Below are 20022 nucleotides of genomic sequence, written 5' to 3' on the forward strand. Positions count from 1 at the left end.
GCGCCCCGCGGGCGAGACAAAGGGGAGGGCCCGGCCGGCCCCGCCCCCGGCGCCCGCCCAGCGCGGCCGGCCCGGCGGGCGTATGGCTCCGGCTCCCGCGCCCCCGCTGTCGTCGCGGTCGCCGCAGCAGCCATGTACTCTGCGGGACCCCCGGCCGTCCCGGCCCCGCGCCGCTGTCGCCGACCCCCGCCTGGACGCCCCATGCAACCGCCGCGGCCTCCCGCCCCCGCCCCGGTCCCCGCCGCGCGGCCGCCGCCCCCCGCGCCCGGGCCGCGGCCCCGCGTCGCCGTGAAGATGGCCTTCCGCAAGGCCTACTCCATCAAGGATAAGCTGCAGGCCATCGAGCGCGTCAAGGGCGGCGAGAGGCAGGCCAGCGTCTGCCGCGACTTCGGCGTGCCCGGCGGCACGCTGCGCGGCTGGCTCAAGGACGAGCCCAAGCTGCGCTGGTTCCTGGAGCAGCTGGGCGGCGAGGTGGGCACGCAGCGCAAGAAGATGCGGCTGGCCAACGAGGAGGAGATCGACCGCGCCGTCTACTCGTGGTTCCTGGCGCTGCGCCAGCACGGCGTGCCGCTGTCGGGGCCGCTTATCCAGGCGCAGGCCGAGGCCTTCGCGCGCCAGATCTACGGGCCCGAATGCACCTTCAAGGCCAGCCACGGCTGGTTCTGGCGCTGGCAGAAGCGCCACGGCATCTCCAGCCAGCGCATCTACGGCGAGGCCGAGCCCGTGGCCGCCGGCCCTGCGCCTGGCCCGCCCGTCAAACAGGAGCCCGCGCAGCCCACCCGCGCCGGGCCCCTGCCCGACCGCGCCGCGAGTACTCCGGCCCCCGCCGAGGGCGGCTACGGCGACGAGCAGATCTACAACGCCAACGTCACGGGCCTCTACTGGAAGCTGCTCCCAGAGCAGGCTGCGCCTGTGGGTGCGGGGGGCTGCGGCCGCCGCTGGCGGGGCGACAGGGTGACGGTCCTGCTGGCCGCTAACCTGACCGGCAGCCACAAGCTGAAGCCGCTGGTCATCGGGCAGCTGCCAGACCCACCAAGCCTGCGCCACCACAACCAGGATAAGTTCCCTGCCTCCTACCGCTACAGCCCCGACGCCTGGCTCAGCCGGCCGCTGCTGCGCGGCTGGTTCTTCGAGGAGTTCGTCCCCGGTGTTAGGCGCTACCTGCGCCGCAGCTGCCTGCAGCAGAAGGCCGTGCTGCTGGTGGCCCACCCGCCCTGCCCCAGCTCTGAGGCCAGGATGCTTGCCCTGGAGGAGAGCGAGGAGACCCGCAGGAGGTGCCGGCCCGAGCCCACCGGTCCCCCGGAGGAGCTGCAGACCCCCGACGGGACTGTGCGGGTGCTATTCCTGTGCAGGGGCAGCGGCCGGGCGCACATACCCGCCCCCCTGGAGCAGGGGGTGGTGGCCGCGTTTAAGCAGCTGTACAAGCGGGAGCTGCTGCGGCTAGCCGTGTCCTGCGCCGGGGGGTCCCCGCTGGACTTCATGCGCAGCTTCATGCTCAAGGACATGCTGTACCTGGCCGGCCTCTCCTGGGACCTGGTGCAGGCGGGCAGCATTGAGCGCTGCTGGCTGCTGGGCTTGCGGGCTGCCTTCGAGCCCCGGCCGGTGGAGGAGCGCGCCGGGCAGCCTGCTGGCCAGGCCGAGGAGGCCGCGGAGCACAGCAGGGTGCTCAGCGACCTCACGCACCTGGCAGCCCTGGCCTACAAGCGCCTGGCTCCTGAGGAGGTGGCCGAGTGGCTGCACCTGGACGATGATGGGGGGCTGCCGGACGGTGGCAGAGAGGACTGGGGCCCCAGCCGGCCTCCCGTGCTGGTCCCTGGGGGCCCCCTGCTCCCTGCCAGCCTACCCTCAGCAGTGGCAGGAGGAGCAGAGGAGGAGGAGGAGGCCATCCCCACTGCTGGGGAGGCCGTTCGGGGTCTGGAGACAGCGCTGCGGTGGCTGGAGACCCAGGACCCCCGGGAGGTGGGGCCGCTGAAGCTGGTGCAGCTGCGCTCGCTCATCAGCACAGCCCGGAGGCTGGGGGGCATCGGGCCCTCACCCACGGTTCCCGATGATGGGCTGTGAGCAAGCCCGCCCCTGCAGCCCCCGGTGGCCTTCCTCCTGAGGCACTTGGAGTGGGGGACAGAGACCCCGTCTTGCCTTGCCTCCCCTGGGGTGGCCCACCTCCAAGGCTCAGAGGTTGACAGGGATCCCGGCCTGGCCCGAGGGAGCCCTGTTGGTAAAGGGCTGGCCCCTCATGGCACCCTGTTTGGTGCGGGGGTAGCTGGAGGAGAGGCCGCAGCTGCCCCTCCTCCTCAGCCAGGCTACCTCCCACACAGACCTGGCACACGCCACAGCGCTTAGCAGAGCGTGTTCTCTCTCTGGCCCCCATGGGGCTGCCCCCAGCCACGTTCCTGTCCCCCCAGCCCCCGTGGCCGAGCACTTGCCCTGGACAAGGGCCCGGCGGCCGGTCCCCATGAACCACAGCCCTGTGGTCGTCCCAGTGGGAAGCACACCACTCATCTTTGGTTTGGCGCATTAACTTTTTTCCAGGTACTCTTCAGGCACCCAGGGCAGATGCTCGGGGGGCTGGGAAAGAAGGATGGGGCTTTGAGGTTCTGGGTGCAGCCAGGGTTGTAGGTTTCTGTCCATGTGTTTTTTATCTTTCTTAAGGAAATGCTAAACAGCTCTCTTATTCCGTGGGGTTGACGAGCACTAGACCTGGGCCCCTGCCCCGCACCCCACCAGCCTCATGACACAGAGCCATGCCGTCTTCTCAGAGCAGCCCTGTGGCACCGCCAGCCACTTCCAGGACAACCCTCAGTGCCTTAGCTCCCCTCCGAGGCTGCCCCACTCCTGGCACTGCCAGGGGCGTAGCCGAGGAGCTGCTTCCCACAGGCCGTGAATTAGGCTTCTGGGTGGCACAGCTTGAAAGGAGGTGGCGAGGGCTCCGTGTGACCCTCCAGCTCCCACACTGTTCTGCTGCTCCACTCAGCTCTAGATTCAGGACCCTGTTGGGGACCTGAGACTGAGACACCCAGGTCTCCCAGGAGCTGCCCGGCAGAGATGCCCAGAGCCCCAGGGAGGGCTGGATTTGAGGTGCTGCTGCCTGCCTCGGTGCTCTGCACTCCTCTTCACCTGCCCCTGCCTCCTGGTGGCCCTGGGCTGTGGAAGCTATACCCAGGTGATGTGTTCATGGGAGGGAAGGACCGTGCATGGTGGCAGGGCCACGAGGGTGCCCCCGGAGCGAGGACGTCAGCTCTTCCTTGGAACCACCTCTAGTCAAAACACCCACACGTGTACGTGTATGTGTCAGACCTGAAAGCTGATGGATGGTGCGGAGGATTCCAGGCGAGAAGGGAGGCGTGGACACCAGCCCTGGCCAAAGCCTCCACCTCACCTGCTGCCCTTGCTCCACTAGCAGCTGCAGCAGGCCTGCACCCGGCCCGCGCCTCTGGCCTCAGGATGTCTTGCGTGTCACACCGCCAGGGGCCCAGGTGAGCGTGCCGTTTCACCATGGCCCGCCTGCGGGACCTCTGCCCTGCAGGGCCCTGCAAGGGGCGGACCTGGAGCCCGGGTGGGTGCCGGGCCAGGTGGTCTCTGGTGGTGTCCTCGGTGCCACCCCTCTCGCCAGGTTCCCAGTCTCACCTCTGATCCTCTGTCCCCAGGGTCTGGGCAGGGGGGGCTGCGGTTGATGTTGAGAACTGGGTGTCGGGACAGAGCCTCCTGCCTCATCCCCTCTGGGGCACTGAGGCTGCACCCCAGAAGGCAGCTCTGGCCAGTGCCTGGCCCCAGATGGCAGCGCAGGAACGAGGCACAGCGCAGGCTGGTCTGGGCCTTGAAGAGCCAGGGCCCTGTCGAGGGTGGGGCTGGGGACACCTCACGCAAGGGTCTCTGAAGTCCTCCTCCCTAGAGTGCAGGCCCAGCTCCCGGGGCTCAGCTCTGAACTGTGGGGAGAACGGCCAAAGTGCCTTGCTGTGGTTACCGCTGGGCCCATGGCATCTCAGCCGCCAGGCTCTCTGCTCCTGTTCACCATCATCTGCTGAAACCTTAAGGCTGCGAGGGTCACAACTTTCAAGCCAGCAGCCTCAGGGCTGGCCTGGCAGGCTCGGCGGTGGGCAGAAAGCGCTGCCCGTGGCTTCTGCTGATAGCAGCCCACCAAGGGGGTCGGGAGAGCGAACCCACACATGTGAGGCCAGCCTTGCCTGAGGGGCCACACACCGGGTAACAAGCCCCCAGGTGACAGCCGTACCACGGATGGAGCCCTGGAGCCTGCGGTGAGGAAGGGGCCTTGCCAGTGTGGGGTTGGCCCCGAGCCTGTGGGCCTGAGAGCAGGTCAGGATCTCGGGGGCAGGAAGGCTGGAGTGGGCTATGGGGTGCTTGCTCTGTCAAGGGGTCTTTTCACAGCCAGCCTCACTTTATAATAAAGGCTGAATATGCCCACTTCACACAAGCTCTGTCCCAGTCTTACTTTTGTAACTGCATCCAGCACGTGGCTCCAGAACACCATCTGAGAAGCAGGGAGGAACAGCAGTGGGCCCACAGGCGCCTCATGCAGACTGACCACCTCAGGGCAGGGCTCCAGCCTGGGCCCAGGGACTTTGTTGGCAGACACATTGCTGAGGGGGGGTGATGGGAAACGGAGGGGAGCCCCGTCTGCACCACCTGCTCAAGTCTGAGCCCAGGGCCTTGCTGATGGCCTTCCAGGCACAGGTATTTCATTTTATCCACCTCCAGTGAAACACTGATCACTCCATGCTATAGGACACATCTTTATTTCCATTTTAAAGGTTTAAAAAAAAAGGTGAAGAAATGGACTCTGGCTGACTCTTCTAACTAGTACAAGGGCTGGGGTCAGACAAGCAGTGCCTGGCTGAGGGCCAGTGGGACACTGAGGCTGGAACTTAGGGAGGGGCTTGAGGCCAGGCGGCAGAGTGCAGGCGGCCGGTGGTGCATCAGCCCTGTTCACAGATGCCCCGCAGCTGGCAGGTGGCAGGAAGGGGCTCCAGCACTTGGGCCTGCATGGGATGGGGCAGTCCCCCAACAAAGGCTCCACGTTTCTGGCTTTCCTGGCCTGTTGGTCCCTTCACGGACATGTTCAGAACCAAATCCTGCAGAGGCCAGGCCACAGGACCCTCCAGGGCTCCTGACCCAGGGAAGGGTCATCAGGGCCAGCTTTCCCTGCCCTTGCCAGGAGCTTAGGGTCTAGGAACGGGCCACACTCTGCTGTGTTCCCTGTGGGCCAGGGCCCCTTCTCCCTGCAGGGCTTGCAGGACAGAGGGGACCTGAGCCACCACGGGGGAGGGGTTCCTGCTGAGCTCCCTGGCCCGGCAGGTGGCAGCCTCCACGGCGCTCATGGCCGTGGCCCGCAGCCCGCCTTGCTCCAGCACATGGAGCCCGTAGATGGTGGTGCCGCCCGGCGTGCACACGTCAGTCCGCAGCTGAGCTGGGTGCTGCCCCTTCTGTAGAAGCACCTTGGCCGTCCCCTGGGTAGAGGCATTGGGGTTAAGGGGGAAGGGGCGGTGCTGGCAGCCCGTCTGCAGCTCACCCCCCCAGCACCCCGTCTCAGCACAGGCTGGCTGGCTGCCTCCCCATGCTGACCCTCCCCTTCCACACACTCCCCGGGCCATGCAGCAGGGTCTCACCAGCAGGGTCTGGGCAGCAATGCGGTGGGCCAGGCCACTGGGCATGCCCATTTTGATGGCACCTTCGGCCAAGGCCTCGGAGAAGGCACACACCTGTAGCAGTGGGGGTGGGACGGGAGTCAAAGCTAGCCCTCCCTGGGACTCGGCACCCAGCCTAAAGAAGGCTGGGCACCTTTAGAACAAGGCCCAGGGCACCAGCCACCAGAGCCCAGTGGTCTGCCAAGGGGCCGGCCTCAAATGCCCAGGAAGGCACTGACAGGGGGTGGGCACACAGGGGCAGCTGAGGACCACAGGCGGATCCCTGGGGGCAGGGGCTATTGCTGGGGCTTGGAAAAGCCCCACTTTGTGGAGGGAGGGCTGCCCACCACACTCACAAAGGCTACGCCGCTGCCGCTGAGGCCGGTATGGACGTCCACCTGGGCCTCGGGCACCTCCTCGCACTGCCCACAGGCCTCCAGCAGGGACCGCAGGAGCTGGGCCTCGTAGCTCCCAGCGCAGCAGCCCCGCGCCATCACCATGGCACCCTCCTGGACGATGCAGGGCAGGTTGGGTGAGACCCTGAGCACCCGAGCCATCGGGGGCAGCAGCTGCCAGAGAGAGGCTGCGGTCAGTGAGGCCTCTGCCAGCCGGCGGAGAGACTCTGCTCCCCAACCCACCCATGCTGGCTTCCGGAAGGGCCAGGCCTTGGCTACAGCCGGTCTGGGATGGCTGGGGTGGGAAGTCGAGTCTGGTCAGCAGAGCCCAGCTTGGGATCAGCATCTCAGCCCCACCGCACCTTCAAGGGCCGCTCACCTTCTCCAGGGTGCTTAGGGACACCCCGGCGGCCACAGACACCAAGATGTGCTCAGCAGTGACGGCAGGAGCAACCTCCACCAGCACGGCCGGCAGGATGTGGGGCTTGGTGGCAAAGAAGACGAGGGAGCAGCTATGCAGCACCTCCAGGTTGGAGTGGGTGGTCTGGCAGCCCATGGCCTGCAGCAGGGATGCCAGGGCCAGGACTGTCAGTGGGCATCCTCCAGACTGCAGCCCCGCCACCGGCCCCCGCTGTGGACGGCTCTACTCCCAGGGGCCAAACCACCTGTCCCTGCTCAGGACCCGACCTCAGGTGGGCCCTCACGGCAGCACAGCCTCAAGCCCTCTGAGCCCGTGAGTGCCCATGACGTTCCTGCCCACCCAGCATGCACACCCCTTTACCCCACCCTGGCGCTCCATGACCTTGACATTCCTTCTGGCCTTTGACCTCCCCTTCCCCAGCCCAGGCCATCTCAAAACTTTAACCAAGTAATCAGCACTTCCCTGGCCCCAAGGAGTGTCTGAGGGACAAGAGCCAAGAGCCACCTGGGAGCTGCCCGGCTCACCCGGAAACGGCAGAGGTTCCTGTCGGAGGGCGCGCTGGCCAGCACGTGCTCAGCTTCCACTTTTCCTGGAGGGAAAGGCAAAGAAGAGCCGGGGTGTCAGTGAGGAAGGCGGGGTGGTGGAGTGAGCCAGCCAGGTCTGCAAGTCTCTGAGGCTCAGCCACACCTGGGCCATCCTGAGCCTCTTGAGGAAGCCAGGAGCTCAGCGGGGCAGCTCCACTCGGCCGGGACCAGACCAGACCACCAGCCTCACTTGATTCTACCCGGCAGTCATCGCCACCTACCTGCTGCTGCCGCCGAGTCCAGACGCGTTGCTGGACACAGGGACCAGGAGTTCGCCTTGTCTTGTGAGGACACGGATCCCAGGGACTGCTGCCTCTGGGAATGGGAAGGCTGGGGAGGGGGCATGGTGGGTACGGAGGCCCAGGAAGGGAGGGTGCGGGGTGAGGGTGAACCCTGGGAAGAGGGTGTGTTTATGGGTGTGTCTGTGCTGGGACATCCAAGCAGAGAGTGCCTGGTTGGCAGAATACTCTACAGGTCAGATTTCTACAAGGTCTAACAAGAAGGCAGAAATGCACCCCACAACCTGGACAGATGGTGGCAGCCACCGTGCGTTGCCTGCACTGTGTCAACACGAACTCTATGGAGCTGGGGGTAGCAGGTAACACTCCAAGTTTCACAAGTAAACAACTGAGGCCTGCAATAAACTGCTTTCTGATGATTTTCATCTCTCTAGACCTTGACATACCGCTAAAGGCAAAAAGCTAGTCCATAATCACCACATAAAGACCCTAAATACTGTGGAGCATGATCAGGACAGCACCACCATTCCTGCTGTAGTTCATCTCAGTAGCTTAGTCACGTCCGACTCTGCAACCCCATGGACTGCAGCAGGCCAGGCTTCCCTGTCCATCACCAACTCCTGGGCCTTGCTCAAACTCATGTCCATCGAGTCGGTGATGCCATCCAACCATCTCATCTTCTGTCATCCCCTTCTCCTCCTGCCTTCAATCTTTCCCAGCATCAGGGTCTTTTCCAAGGAGGTTCTTCACATCAGGTGGCCAAAGTATTGCAGTTTCAGCTTTAGCATCAGTCCTTCCAATGAATATTCAGGACTAATTTCCTTTAGGATGGACAGGTTAGATCTCCTTGCAGTCCAAGGGACTCTGAAGAGTCTTCTCCAAAACCACAGTTCAAAAGCATCCATTCTTTGGTGCTCAACTCTCTTTATAGTCCAACTCTCACATCCATATACGACTACTGGAAAAACCATAGCTTTGACTACATCGACCTTTGTTGGGAAAGTAGTGTCTCTGTGTTTTAATATGCTGTCTAGGTTGGTCATAACTTTTCTCCCAAGGAGTAAGCGTCTTTTAATTTCATGGCTGCAGTCACCATCTGCTGTGATTCTGGAGCCCCCAAAAATAAAGTCTGTCATTGTTTCCATTGTTTCCCCATCCTTTTGCCATGAAGTGATGGGACCAGATGCCATGATCTTCTCAACCAATGATTTTGCCTGCCCCCAACACTGGCAGGGTCTGGGGACGTTTTGGCTCTCACATCTGGGGATGTTACTGACCTCTCATGGGAAGAAGCCACGGAAGGGAGCTAAACACCCTACAATATGAAGGATAGAAGATGATCTGGCTCCAGATGTGCAGTGCCGGACGCCAAGAGTGCCGCTGGCAAACAAATCAAAAGAGTTGTAGGCTCAGAGCGGCACAACTTGACAGAGGCACAAGATCTCACTCTAAGCTAGGACGTCCAAGAGAAACATCGCTCAACCCATATATGTCACTTTACAACTTCTAGTAGTCATATTAAACAATCAGGAAATAACAAGTTTAATTATAATACATTTAATTTAACCTAAGGTAGCCAAAATGTATCCTTCCAACAGGTAATCAATATTAAAAATTTCTAAGATACATTACTTTCTGTTTGTGTGCTGAATCTTCCAAACTTGGCGTATATGTTACTTTATGCACTCATAGTGCAATACCAGAACACCTGACCTGCCTCCTGAGAAATCTGTATGCAGGTGAAGAAGCAACAGTTAAAACTGGACATGGAACAACAGACTGGTTCCAAATAGGAAAAGGAGTACGTCAAGGCTGTATATTGTCACCCTGCTTATTTAACTTATATGCAGAGTACATCATGAGAAACACTGGGCTGGAAGAAGCACAAACTGGAATCAAGATTGCCGGGAGAAATACCAATAACCTCAGATATGCAGATGACACCACCTTTAGAGCAAAAAGCAAAGAAGAACTAAAAAGCCTCTTGATGAAAGTGAAAGAGGAGAGTGAAAAAGTTGGCTTAAAACTCAACATTCAGAAAATGAAGATCATGGCATCTGGTCCCATCACTTCATGGCAAATAGATGGAGAAACAATGGAAACAGTGACAGACTTTATTTTCTTGGGCTCCAAAATCACTGCATATGGTGACTGCAGCCATAAAATTAAAAGACATTTGTTGTCTGAAAGAAAAGCTATGACCAACCTAGACAGCATATTAAAACGCAGAGACATTACTTTCCCAACAAAGGTCCATCTAGTCAAAGCTATGGTTTTTCCAGTAGTCATGTATGGATGTGAGGGTCGGGCTAAAAAGAAAGCTGAGTGCCCAAAAAGTGATGTTTTCGAACTGTGGTGTTGGAGAAGACTCTTGAGAGTCCCCTGGACTGCAAGGAGGTTAAACCAGTCCATCCTAAAGGAAATCAGTCCTGAATATTCATTGGAAGGACTGATGCTGAGGCTGAAACTCCAATATTTTGGCCACCTGATAACGAAGAACTGACTCAATGGAAAAGACCCTGACGCTGGGAAAGATTGAAGGTGGGAGAAGGGGACGACAGAGGGTGAGATGGTTGGATGGCATCACCGACTCGATGGACATGAGTTTGAGAAAGCTCCGGGAGTTGGTGATAGACAGGGAAGCCTGGTGTGCTGCAGTCCACGGGGTTGCAAAGAGTCAGACACAACTGAACTGATGCACTCACAGTTCAGTTCAGTAGCTCAGTCGTGTCCGACTCTTTGTGACCCCATGAATCGCAGCACACCAGGCCTCCCTGTCCATCACCAACTCCCGGAGTTCACCCAAACTCACGTGCATCGATTCGGTGATGCCATCCAGCCATCTCTGTCGTCCCCTTCTCCTCCTGCCCCCAATCCCTCCCAGCATAAGGGTCTTTTCCAATGAGTCAACTCTTCATATGAGGTGGCCAAAGTATTGGAGTTTCAGCCTCAGCATCAGTCCTTCCAATGAACACCCAGGACTGGTCTCCTTTAGGATGGACTGGTTGGATCTCCTTGCAGTCCAAGGGAATCTCAAGAGTTTTCTCCAGCACCACAGTTCAAAAGCATCAATTCTTCGGCGCTCAGCTTTCTTCACAGTTCAACTCTCACATCCATAAATGACCACTGGAAAAACCATAGCCTTGACTAGATGGACCTTTGTTGGCAAAGTAATATCTCTGCTTTTTAATATGCTATCTAGGTTACGTTCCTTCCAAGGAGTGTCTTCTAATTTCCTGGCTGCAATCACCATCTGCAGTGATTCTGGAGCCCCAAAAAATAAAGTCTGTCACTGTTTCCATTGTTTCTCCATCTATTTCCCATGAAGTGATGGGGCCAGATGCCATGATCTTAGTTTTCTGAATGCTGAGCTTTAAGCCAACTTTTTCACTCTCCTCTTTCACTTTCATCAAGAGGCTTTTTAGTTCCTCTTCACTTTCTGCCATAAGGGTGGTGTCATCTGCATATCTGAGGTTATTGATATTTCTCCCGGCAATCTTGATTCCAGCTTGTGCTTCTTCCAGCCCAGCGTTTCTCATGATGTACTCTGCATATAAATTAAATAAGCAGGGTGACAATATACAACCCTGATGTACTCCTTTTCCTATTCGGAACCAGTCTGTTGTTCCATGTCCAGTTCTAACTCTTTCATATAGATTTCTCAAGAGGCAGGTAAGGTGGTCTGGTATTCCCATCTCTAAGAATTTTCCACAGTTTATTGTGATCCACACAGTCAAAGCCTTTGGCATAGTCAATAAAGCAGAAATAGATGTTTTTCTGGAACTCTCTTGCTTTTTCCATGATCCAGCGGATGTTGGCAATTTGATCTCTGGTTCCTCTGCCTTTTCTAAAACCAGCTTGAACATCTGGAAGTTCACGGTTCACATACTGCTGAAGCCTGGCTTGGAGAATTTTGAGCGTTACTTCACTAGCGTGTGAGATGAGTGCAATTGTGCGGTAGTTTGAGCATTCTTTGGCATTGCCTTTTTTGGGGATTGGAATGACAACTGACCTTTTCCAGTCCTGTGGCCACTGCTGAGTTTTCCAAATTTGCTGGCATATTGAGTGCAGCACTTTCACAGAGTCATCTTTCAGGATTTGAAATAGCTCAACTGGAATTCCATCACCTCCACTAGCTTTGTTCGTAGTGATGCTTTCTAACAGCGCATCCCAATTCCGACCTCCTCGCGGTTACCGTGCGGACGGCTGGCTCTGAGCCTCTCCACTATATCCCCTCCAGCCGCGCTCCCAGAGGAAAGAGAGTCCGGAAAGGCAGAGTCCGCGAGCCGTCCCGGCCCACGCCCGCTGGCGAGCTCCACCCTGGGGCCCCTGTGTCTAGGGCGCCGCGCTGCTCTGGGATCCGCGGGGCAGGTAGGCACGGGACAGGTAAGCCCTCCCCTCCCACCTCAGGCCGGTCTCGGACGCCCGCTGGCCCCGAGCCCGGGGTCCCCAAGCGCCCTACGCCCGTGGCGTCCCACCTGCTTGGATGAGGCCCTGCGCGATGGCCTCCGCCATGCGGCCCGCGCCCACGAAGCCCACTCGCCTGCAGCCGGACTCCTCCACCGCCGCCGCCATCACGCCGCCGCGCCGCGCCCCGCCCCACCCCCCGCACTCAGCTGCGCCAATGGGCTGCGAGGGCCTCACTGAGCTCGTCCACTGGCTGCGGAGACCTCACGCTCCGCCCTCGCCCGGGGTTTCCGTGCGGGGGGCGGGGCGGTGCGAGGGGCGGGGCGGGACGCCGCGCAAAGCCTCTGATACACAGGCCGGCTGCTGTACCTGGGTGCTCCACTGGTGTGTGAATTTCGCAAGTAGCAACTTGAGAGGGTCCATTTACAAGCGAAGGGTCGGAAAGGGTGGAGGCTGCTGTGAGATGGGGTCCCTCGCGGGGCCAATGGGAAAGCACTGATGGACACACCGGCCAGCTGAGCTTCCAGGAAGGGGCGGCTGAGCAGATTCTGATGAAACTCCTGGCAGCCAGAATCCGGACTCCCGCTTAGCACTGGCACAGATCAGGAGCTATCGAGTGGGACTCGGCCGGCCTCGGGCCGGTTTCTGGGTGGGAACAGCTCGCGCTGGTTCTGTTTGGAGCCTGTGACCAGTCGGGTGTGGAGGACAGGGCTGCCTATTCCGGGCTTGTGGTCAGCTTTCCCCCAAGTTGTAGTGGGTCCGAGTGACAGCATAAAATTGACGCAGCCAGTGAAACGTGGGAGCAGCGGTCTGCGGCTTTGCTGTTAAAGAAGCTCCTCAGGCCAGCCTGGGTTTTGGTTTCTGAGAGCCTCTCAGGGAGCTATGTAGGGAGGCAGGGGAGACCTTCCTGAGGTTTAGGCCCCCAGGAGAGACCTGGCCTCTCTAGTTGGTCCTAAGGAAGAGTGTGTGTGGCTAGGGACAGGAAGCACATTTGAGACTGAGAGGGGGAGGGTGGGTGTGGGGTGTGCTTGTAATTTGATTGACCTAGGAAAAATAAGCTAAGACTGCAGTTTTTAAGATTGCATTTTAAAAACGTTTTGTTATTTTCTTTAAACTCTGCTTTAGCACGTTCTAAATTCTTCAGTGGGCTTACCAGGTGGCTCAGTGGAAAGAATCTTCCTGCAACACAGGAGATGCAGGTTCAATCTCAGGGTTGGCAAGATACCCTGGAGGAGGAAATGGCAACCCACTCCAGTATTCTTGCCTGGGAAATCCCATGGATAGAGGAGCCTCGCGGGCTCCATGGGGTCACAAAAAGAGTGAGACATGACTTAGCAACTAAAAAGTTCTTCAACGGTGAGAGTCCCTCACTCACTCAACACTGTCCCTTCAGTGAGAAGCCCCTGCTCTGGTGCTGGGAATGAAGCCCTCACAGCAGCAGAATGGACAGCCAAAGCCCTACCTGCAGACCTGCCCCTCTATGATACACACACCCCGGAAGGGACAGCTCAGGACACACAACCACTGTTGGTGTCCTCCCAGGCACGTCCGGGCCTTTCTGCTCTTGCCCCCTTTCTCACTGGGCTGATCCAAGAGCCATCTCAGGTGCCCATCTCCCTTAACCAGCAGACCCTTCATTAACAAATGGTTGGCACCCAGGGGATACACCATGAAGGCGGACCTGGTCCTGGAGCTCTGAGTCCTGTGGGTGAGGGAGGGGAGGAACTTCTGGAGAAGCAGGCCGGTGGGGTGGGCCTCAGAGAGGAATAACCATCTGGACAGAGACCGAGAAGATAGGGAGGCACTGACACTAGCGGGGAGAGTAATGGGGTGGTGACAAACGCAGGGTGTGCTCAGCCGGATGGGGCGCAGAGGTCGGGACTGTGCCTAGCATAAACAAAAGATGTCATGACTGTGTGGGCACAACAGTCACTGCTCCACACTCATGAAGAGGGGATCTGAGAAGAGGGGGATCCCAGAGCCAGGGAAGGTGCCTGGGTGCTGAGGGAGGCAGTCCCGCTCCAGCCTGGAGGCTGGGCACCCGCAGCACTGCCTGAATGGCCAGGGTGCCAGTGGGTCAACCCATCTAGATCTTCCTGTTGAGGAAGGTGCCACTCACCTCCCTGCCTGCCAGGCCCACTCCTGCATGAAACCTGTCACTGTCCTTGGGAGAAGGACAGGCTGGGCCCCAGCACCCAAGCTGCCACATGAGGGCTAGGGAGCTGAAGGGCCAGGTAGGGCTCCTCTCTGCTGGGGCCCCAGGGGAGCCTGAACCAGCAGACTGACACTCTTCTCAGATCCCTCTGTGCCTGCCTGGCCTATCCAAACCCAGACCCGGCCTCTTTCCCCAAAGTCCTGGGAGGAAGCAGGGGAACCCTGGGGAGTGTGGTTACCCAGGCCCGCATGTGGCCGTGTGGAGAGGCTGGCTCTGGCCACCACACTGGGACCACTGCAGGTGCCTGGCACTTTGTCCCCACCAGCTGACAGCCACCTGCCCACTCACCACTTCTCTGTGACTCCGCCCACTGCCACCCTTCTGCCCCAGGGACAGTTGGTCACCATGGCCCAGCAGCTCTTGGGGGCTGGCCGGGCTCAGGAGGCAGTGCTGGGGTGGGGATGGGGGTGGCTGGCGCACAGGCCTGTGAAAATGCTCTTTATTGGCTCCCAGGGATTGGAAGCGGACACTCAGGGATGGAGTTGGGGAGCAGAGTGCTGGGCTTGGCTTCCCTGATGTGGACAGAGGCCCCACCAGACAGTCACTGAGGCCTGCCTCGGCAGACGGAGTGGAGCAGAGGCCAGCATCAGGAGGGCAGGTGGTGCCCCCGGCTCCTGGCAGGTTCTGAGAGTGGCTGCTGCTGGGCGCTGCGGGCTGGGCACTGGGGAGAAGGTGGACCAGCTCCGGCCACAGGCTTCACTTCCGGGCCTGCTCGTAGTTGTCGGTGAACCAGGCACAGGTCTCCTTCACAGCTGCAGAAGCGGGCAGGTGAGGGCCAGGGCGGTCCTGACCTCCCCGGAAGGAGGATGGGGACCCAGGGAGTCCTGCCTCTTCAGTGAGGGCACGGAGGCCAAACCCGTGGAGCGTTCCCCCCAACTGGCATGGGGAAGCTGAGGCCTGGGCAGGGGCAGTGGTGGCCCCCAGGAGAGGCCAGAAGGCCCTGAGGAACAGGGTGGGAGGCTCACCCTGCTTGAAGGGCGTGAACCGGAAGTCAGGCAGGTAGGCCCGCAGCTTGGCATTACTGGCCGTCTTCTTAAACTGCCCATCTGACTTGGTTGTATCAAACTGGGCACCTGGTCAAGGCCTCAGCACGAGGGGAAGCCCCGCTGCCACCCACCTGCCCTTGAGCCTGGCCCAGCTTTCCCAGGAAGAGCCTCCAGGGCAGAGCAGCAGTGCCCCCACCCCCCGGCCGCCAGGGTGAGTGCCATGGGGGCACCAGGGCACAGTCTTCTGCAGGGAGGCCCGAGGCACCCCAGCCTCCAACCAAAAGATACGGTGACCTCCCCGTGGAAGTCCATGGCCTCCACCACGGCCTCAGCTGCCTCCTGGACAGACACCTCGTCCTCCTCGCCCACTGTGGGGAGCCAGGGGCCAAAGGCCAGGTCAGGCCCCCGCTGCCCGGCCCCCAGAAGCCCCCTCCCTGCTCGGCGGCTCCGGGGACAGACAGGGTCCCGCCCGGCTGGTGGGGATGGGGTGGAGCTGCTGGGCGCCCACCTGACAGGATGATGGGCTCCACCTCATCGTACTCCCGCAGGGCCCAGATAAAGAGCCGGGCCAGGTCCTGCCGGTCAGACATCTGGGGTCAGAGGCCACCAGTGACAGCCCACAGGCGCACGTCCCCTCTCCAGCCCAGGTCCCTCCCTTTGGGCAGTGGCCGGCCAGCTGTGCCCCAACTCCCTCCAGATGAGCTCAGAGCTACCCCAGCGACTCTCTCAGGGACAGGAACCTACAGGGCCCCAGCGAGGATGGGGGCAGCCTGGACCCCCACCCTTTCCCAGGCTCCCTCCCGCCTGCCCACAGCCAGCTCAGCGGCCCCAGGAGACGTTCTAGGGGACAGCCGTGCCCCTCTGCGGCACCGACCAGTGAGTAGATGAACTGCCTCCGGGGCCTCCCCGTGCCCCACACCGTCAAGGCTGAGCCGCTGCCTGTGGGTCAGGAGGGCAGGTGTCAGAGGGGCTGTGGCAGCATCAGCCGTCCCCTCTCCCCGGGCTGCGCCCCAGGGGCCCCCGTGGGCAGCGGGCACTCACTCTTGGCCAGGTGCACCTTGTGGATGAGGCCAGGCAGTACGTGGCCATCCTCGATACTGAAGTTGTCGTGGGGCCCGAAGACGTTGGTGGGGATGACAGCGGTGAAGGTGCAGCCATGCTGCTGGAAGTAGGCCCTGCGGCAGCACAGCGTCCCCTCTGGCCCTCACCCTGGGGCCACTGGCCCGCCCCACCCCGAGTCCCACACCCCAGCCGAGGTCTGGGAGCCCTGCCGGGCTGCCCCCTGGGCCCACCCACCGCGGGGCACCCGGGCCCCCTTCCCCAGCCTTGACTGGTCTCCGCCCAGGGGGCGCAGGAGGAGGACCTGTTCTGCACGTCGATCATCCTCTTGGCGTAAGAGTAGCCAAAATTGCTGCTGTGCGGCGGCCCGTTGTGAATCTGGGGGAGCAGAGGACCCGCTGCTTCTCAACCCCGCCCCCAGGCCAGGCCCCACCCTGCCCAGGCTCCTCCCCTCACCATGGTCTCATCGATAGGGTAGGTGGTCTTGTCTGGGAAGATGCAGGTGGACAGGCAGGAGACCACCTTGTGCACGCCCACCTCGAAGGCCGAGTGTAGCACATTATCATTGATGTGTACGTTTTTCCTCTGCGGGGCGGAGGGGGTGGGGGCGGTGGGAAGCAGGGATCAGACCCCTCCAGGCACGGTCCAAAGCCTCACCTGCTCCTCCAGGGACTGAAGTGGGAAGCACCCTGGAGGCCGCATCTGAGCCTGAGTTCCAACTACTCCTAGGGCCCACCCCCAGGACTGCAGGAGGATCTAGGCCTGCCTCCCCTGAGGCTGCGGGAGGACCTCGGAGGAGAGGGCTACACCCCAAACTCAGGGCTGAGCCCCACCCTCTGGGGCTGCTGAGGTGGTGCAGGAGCCCAGGGGGCCCAATCTGGCCCTGAGGCAGGAAGGGAAGATGGGGCCCTTCCACACCCCTAACCCAGGAGCTCACCCCTGGCTCTACTGCTCAGTAGCAGTGAAGCCTTGGCCAGCCACATCCCTCCTCGGGCCTCACTTCCCTCTCCGAGGACATGAGCTGGCCGGGGCATTTGGGTGGTCTGGGGAGAGGGGAGAGGTGGTGGTCAGGCAGCCTCCTGGGAAGGCTGTCACTGAGACGAGGAGGACAGACGCCCCGTGCAGAATCTGGTCTAAGCTTCCACCATCCCAGGCCCAAAGCAGGGCTGAACCACACCAAGGCCAGTGGCAGAGACAGGGACAGCCCTCAGGGGCAAAGCCTGGCAGGGGCAGGGCCCTGGGAGAGCCCAGCTTACACCTCAACAGCCCAGGGTGCACCCCAGGCTCAGTGCAGCTGGACCTCCTGGGAGCAGGGGCATCTGGAGGCCCAGGAGGCAAGAAGCAGGTGGGGCAGGGTCACACGGCAAATGCTGGCTTCTCTCAGCTCACCCAAACCCCATTTACCTCTTGGGCTTTCCCTATTGGGCCAAATGTCCCCCAGCCTACCTGTGTGCCCCTCTGCCCACAGCCCAAGTGTAGGGCACTGGGGGCCCTCGGGGCTGCCCCCCTTGCTGGGCCAAGCCCTGACCCTCAGGAGCTTCGTGAGGCCAGAACAAGAACTTGGGAAGCTGGCCAAAAAGTCCCCAAAATCCAGGATCCTGGCTCCCAGTGCTCACTGGGGCTCTCCCTTACCCAGAAGTCCAAATTGTATTTGATATTCCGGAACAGGCCCCCCACCATTGCAGCAAGATGGATGACGTGTGTGGGCTGGACCTGTTGAAACAGCGCTCGGGTCTGTGCAGCATCCCTGTGGAGAAGCCAGGCCATCAGGGGCTGCTTGGAAGCCCAAGGGAATGAGCGCCTTGGCTCAAGGCACTGGGGGCAGGAGCCAGGCAGGGCCAAAGGCGGGAGGGGCTGCCAAAAGGGAAAGTGGCCAGGCCAGGCCCTGGCTGGTAGGAGAGTGTGGGCTTCCAGGAAGAGAAAGGAGGAAGTTTGCCCAGGAGCAAAGCTGTGCACACCCTGGCCAGGCCAGCCACCTGGCAGGGAGGGTCCGGATGCAAGGCCCCGCCAGGGACAGGGCTGGCCCGGAGCACTCAGTCTGGAGAGGGCACAGTAGGGGGTGCTCCAGGGATGGGCGGACTCACGTGAGATCGGCATCCTTGGAGGAGACAAACACCCAGTCCTCTCCGGGCAGCCTGGCCCCATCTTCTACCACCTTCTGGATGGCTCTGCCCACCAGCCCTGAGCCCCCAGTCACTAGGATCCGCCTGGTCCCCCGAGGATCATCCATGGTGGCTATACCTGTAGGGCCGAATGGTGTGAGGCTGAGCCATTGGTCCCATCCCACAGGACCCCACTCCCCTGAGCTGCCCCAGCCCAGAGTCACTGCCCCAGCACTGGGGCACAGTATGAGGTCACCAGGCCAGGGAGACTGCCTGCTGGGGACCAGGCAGACCCAGCTAGCCTGAGCCATCCGCTCCTCTCAGCTCTGTTCCCCAGGGAGCCCTGTGCCTACCACTCAGCCCAGAGAACCAGGCTCTGCCCTGCGGGCCCAACCCTGACCCCCACTGGGCCAAGAAAGAGAACATTTGGCTCCTCTCTGGCTCACAAGAAAGGAGGCAGCCAACCTTGGGTCTGGGGCTTTCTGGCCAAAGTCCATATGCTACTGACTGCGGGAAGGGGCGGCGCCTGTGTTTGCAGCCCAGTGCCCACTCCAGCTAGCCTTGGAAAGCTTGGTTCCTTCTGGGCAGGCAGAGCTTCTGGCTACCTGGAGAAATGGACAGGCCTCAGGGCGCCACCACCTCGTAGGAACCTATCCTGGGGGCTGGAAATCTGCTCGGGCAGCTACCGGAGGACTTTGAACTCCCCGATGCAGAGCCCGGCGGGCAGCCCGGACCAGAGGGGGCCCTTCCCGGACATTCTGCTGCTCCTGATGGCACGGGCAGTGTAGCAGCAGGCCCTGGGGTAGACGCTACCGCGGCCGGGCCCCTCCTACGTTTCCCCAGGCGCTTCCCAAGCCCTCCACCCCTGGACCCACCTCTGAGCCCACTCGCACAGTGCAGTTGGGCCCCCTTCCGTGCTTCCTGGTCCTTCCCACGCCCCCAGTTCCCGGCACCCTGCAGGCATTTCTGATTGTCACGGGGCACCCAAGGTCCAGACCCCAGATCGCCATGCCACGCCCCCCTCCCCCCCCAGGTCCCCTCAGCGCCCCTCGCCTTCTTACCTGCGCCTTACCCCACCTGCCCGCAGAGTCGCTTCCGGCGCCGGCTGAGTGCCCAGCCGCGCGCCGGGGCCAGGTGGAGTGGGCAGGACCAGGTCGGCCCTCCCGGGGCACTCTGGGAAGTGGAGTCCTCGAGGGCCGCCCCGGGCGCTGCTGGGACATGAAGTCCAGGGCCGCGCAGTAGCCTGGGAAATGTAGTTCCCGTCGGCTCCGCCTCCCCTAGGCCGATCACTGCTAGCCTCTAACCCAGATGGTGCCGGCGTTGGGGCGGTGGGACAGGACGCGAGGCTGCGTATCTCCGAAAGCCCCCGCAAGCTCTGGACGGAGGAGTAGCGGCAGGGCCAAAGAATATTCTGAAAACGGAGGAGCTGCAGCTGCTCGGTGCTTTCCTAGGGTAAAAACTGCATTTGTGAGAAGCAACTGCAACAGTTACTGCATTCGGGACACTATATAAAAATATACTTTAATAAATACATTAAAATGACAAACACATTTCACGAGATTATTAATAGCAGGAGATCGCTTGGGGGCCACTGCTGTAGTTCAGGTAATAAGGACTCAGAAGTTTACTGACTGAAGCAACATCAAGTTGGAAGAATTAAGAGGATTCCTGCTTCATTGGCTAGGCAAGCTAAGGGAGGAAGTTAGGTACAAGGCCTGGTGATGGTTGGTGTCAACTGGTTATGTGTCAACTTGGCGAGGCTGTAGCACGCAGTGATTCACACACAAATCTAGATGCTGCCAGTGAAGATACTTCATAGACAGTAGCATCTTAGATCAGGTGACTTGAAGAAAACTAGACTTTCCTTGATAATGTGGGTCTCATTCATTCAGGAGGCTTCCCAGGTGGCATAGTGGTAAAGAATCCACCTGCCAATTTAGGAGGCACAGTTTTGATTCCTGAGTCGGGAAGATCC

The 20022-nt window shown here is 60.6% G+C and overlaps 3 protein-coding genes across 8 annotated transcripts; 1 reads left to right on the forward strand and 2 right to left on the reverse strand.

Annotated features, from left to right (window-relative positions):
• Positions 1-29: 29 nt before the first annotated feature.
• On the forward strand, positions 30-4429 carry TIGD5 (tigger transposable element derived 5). Its single transcript, XM_025264894.3, has one exon. It carries the CDS (start codon positions 133-135, stop codon positions 2059-2061), a length of 1929 nt encoding a protein of 642 aa, XP_025120679.3. The 5' UTR covers positions 30-132; the 3' UTR covers positions 2062-4429.
• A 306-nt stretch (positions 4430-4735) lies between these two features.
• Positions 4736-11906, reverse strand: PYCR3 (pyrroline-5-carboxylate reductase 3). Of its 3 annotated transcripts, none has more exons than XM_006045165.3 (6): positions 11757-11906; positions 6980-7044; positions 6414-6593; positions 5996-6208; positions 5622-5714; positions 4736-5462 (listed from the first exon to the last, which is right to left on the reverse strand). In XM_006045165.3, exons 1-6 carry the CDS (start codon positions 11851-11853, stop codon positions 5175-5177), a joined length of 936 nt encoding a protein of 311 aa, XP_006045227.1. In that variant the 5' UTR covers positions 11854-11906; the 3' UTR covers positions 4736-5174. The 3 variants fall into 3 exon arrangements, with proteins under 3 accessions (XP_006045227.1, XP_006045226.1, XP_025120700.1); XM_006045164.4 differs by lacking the exon at positions 11757-11906 and adding an exon at positions 7261-7882; XM_025264915.3 differs by lacking the exons at positions 5996-6208; positions 11757-11906 and adding an exon at positions 7261-7903.
• A 2417-nt stretch (positions 11907-14323) lies between these two features.
• GFUS (GDP-L-fucose synthase) lies at positions 14324-19262 on the reverse strand. 4 transcript variants are annotated; one of them, XM_025264913.3, is made up of 11 exons: positions 19109-19261; positions 18030-18186; positions 17578-17692; positions 16402-16530; positions 16250-16323; positions 15928-16061; positions 15761-15825; positions 15395-15461; positions 15175-15254; positions 14866-14965; positions 14324-14652 (listed from the first exon to the last, which is right to left on the reverse strand). In XM_025264913.3, exons 2-11 carry the CDS (start codon positions 18173-18175, stop codon positions 14597-14599), a joined length of 966 nt encoding a protein of 321 aa, XP_025120698.1. In that variant the 5' UTR covers positions 18176-18186; positions 19109-19261; the 3' UTR covers positions 14324-14596. The 4 variants fall into 4 exon arrangements, with proteins under 4 accessions (XP_025120698.1, XP_044784377.1, XP_025120699.1 ...); XM_044928442.2 differs by having other exon boundaries at positions 18030-18194; positions 19109-19253; XM_025264914.3 differs by lacking the exon at positions 16402-16530 and having other exon boundaries at positions 19109-19262.
• Positions 19263-20022: the final 760 nt, after the last annotated feature.

Source organism: Bubalus bubalis, chromosome 15 (assembly GCF_019923935.1).
Source record: "Bubalus bubalis isolate 160015118507 breed Murrah chromosome 15, NDDB_SH_1, whole genome shotgun sequence".
In the NCBI taxonomy this organism is placed as follows: domain Eukaryota; kingdom Metazoa; phylum Chordata; class Mammalia; order Artiodactyla; family Bovidae; genus Bubalus; species Bubalus bubalis.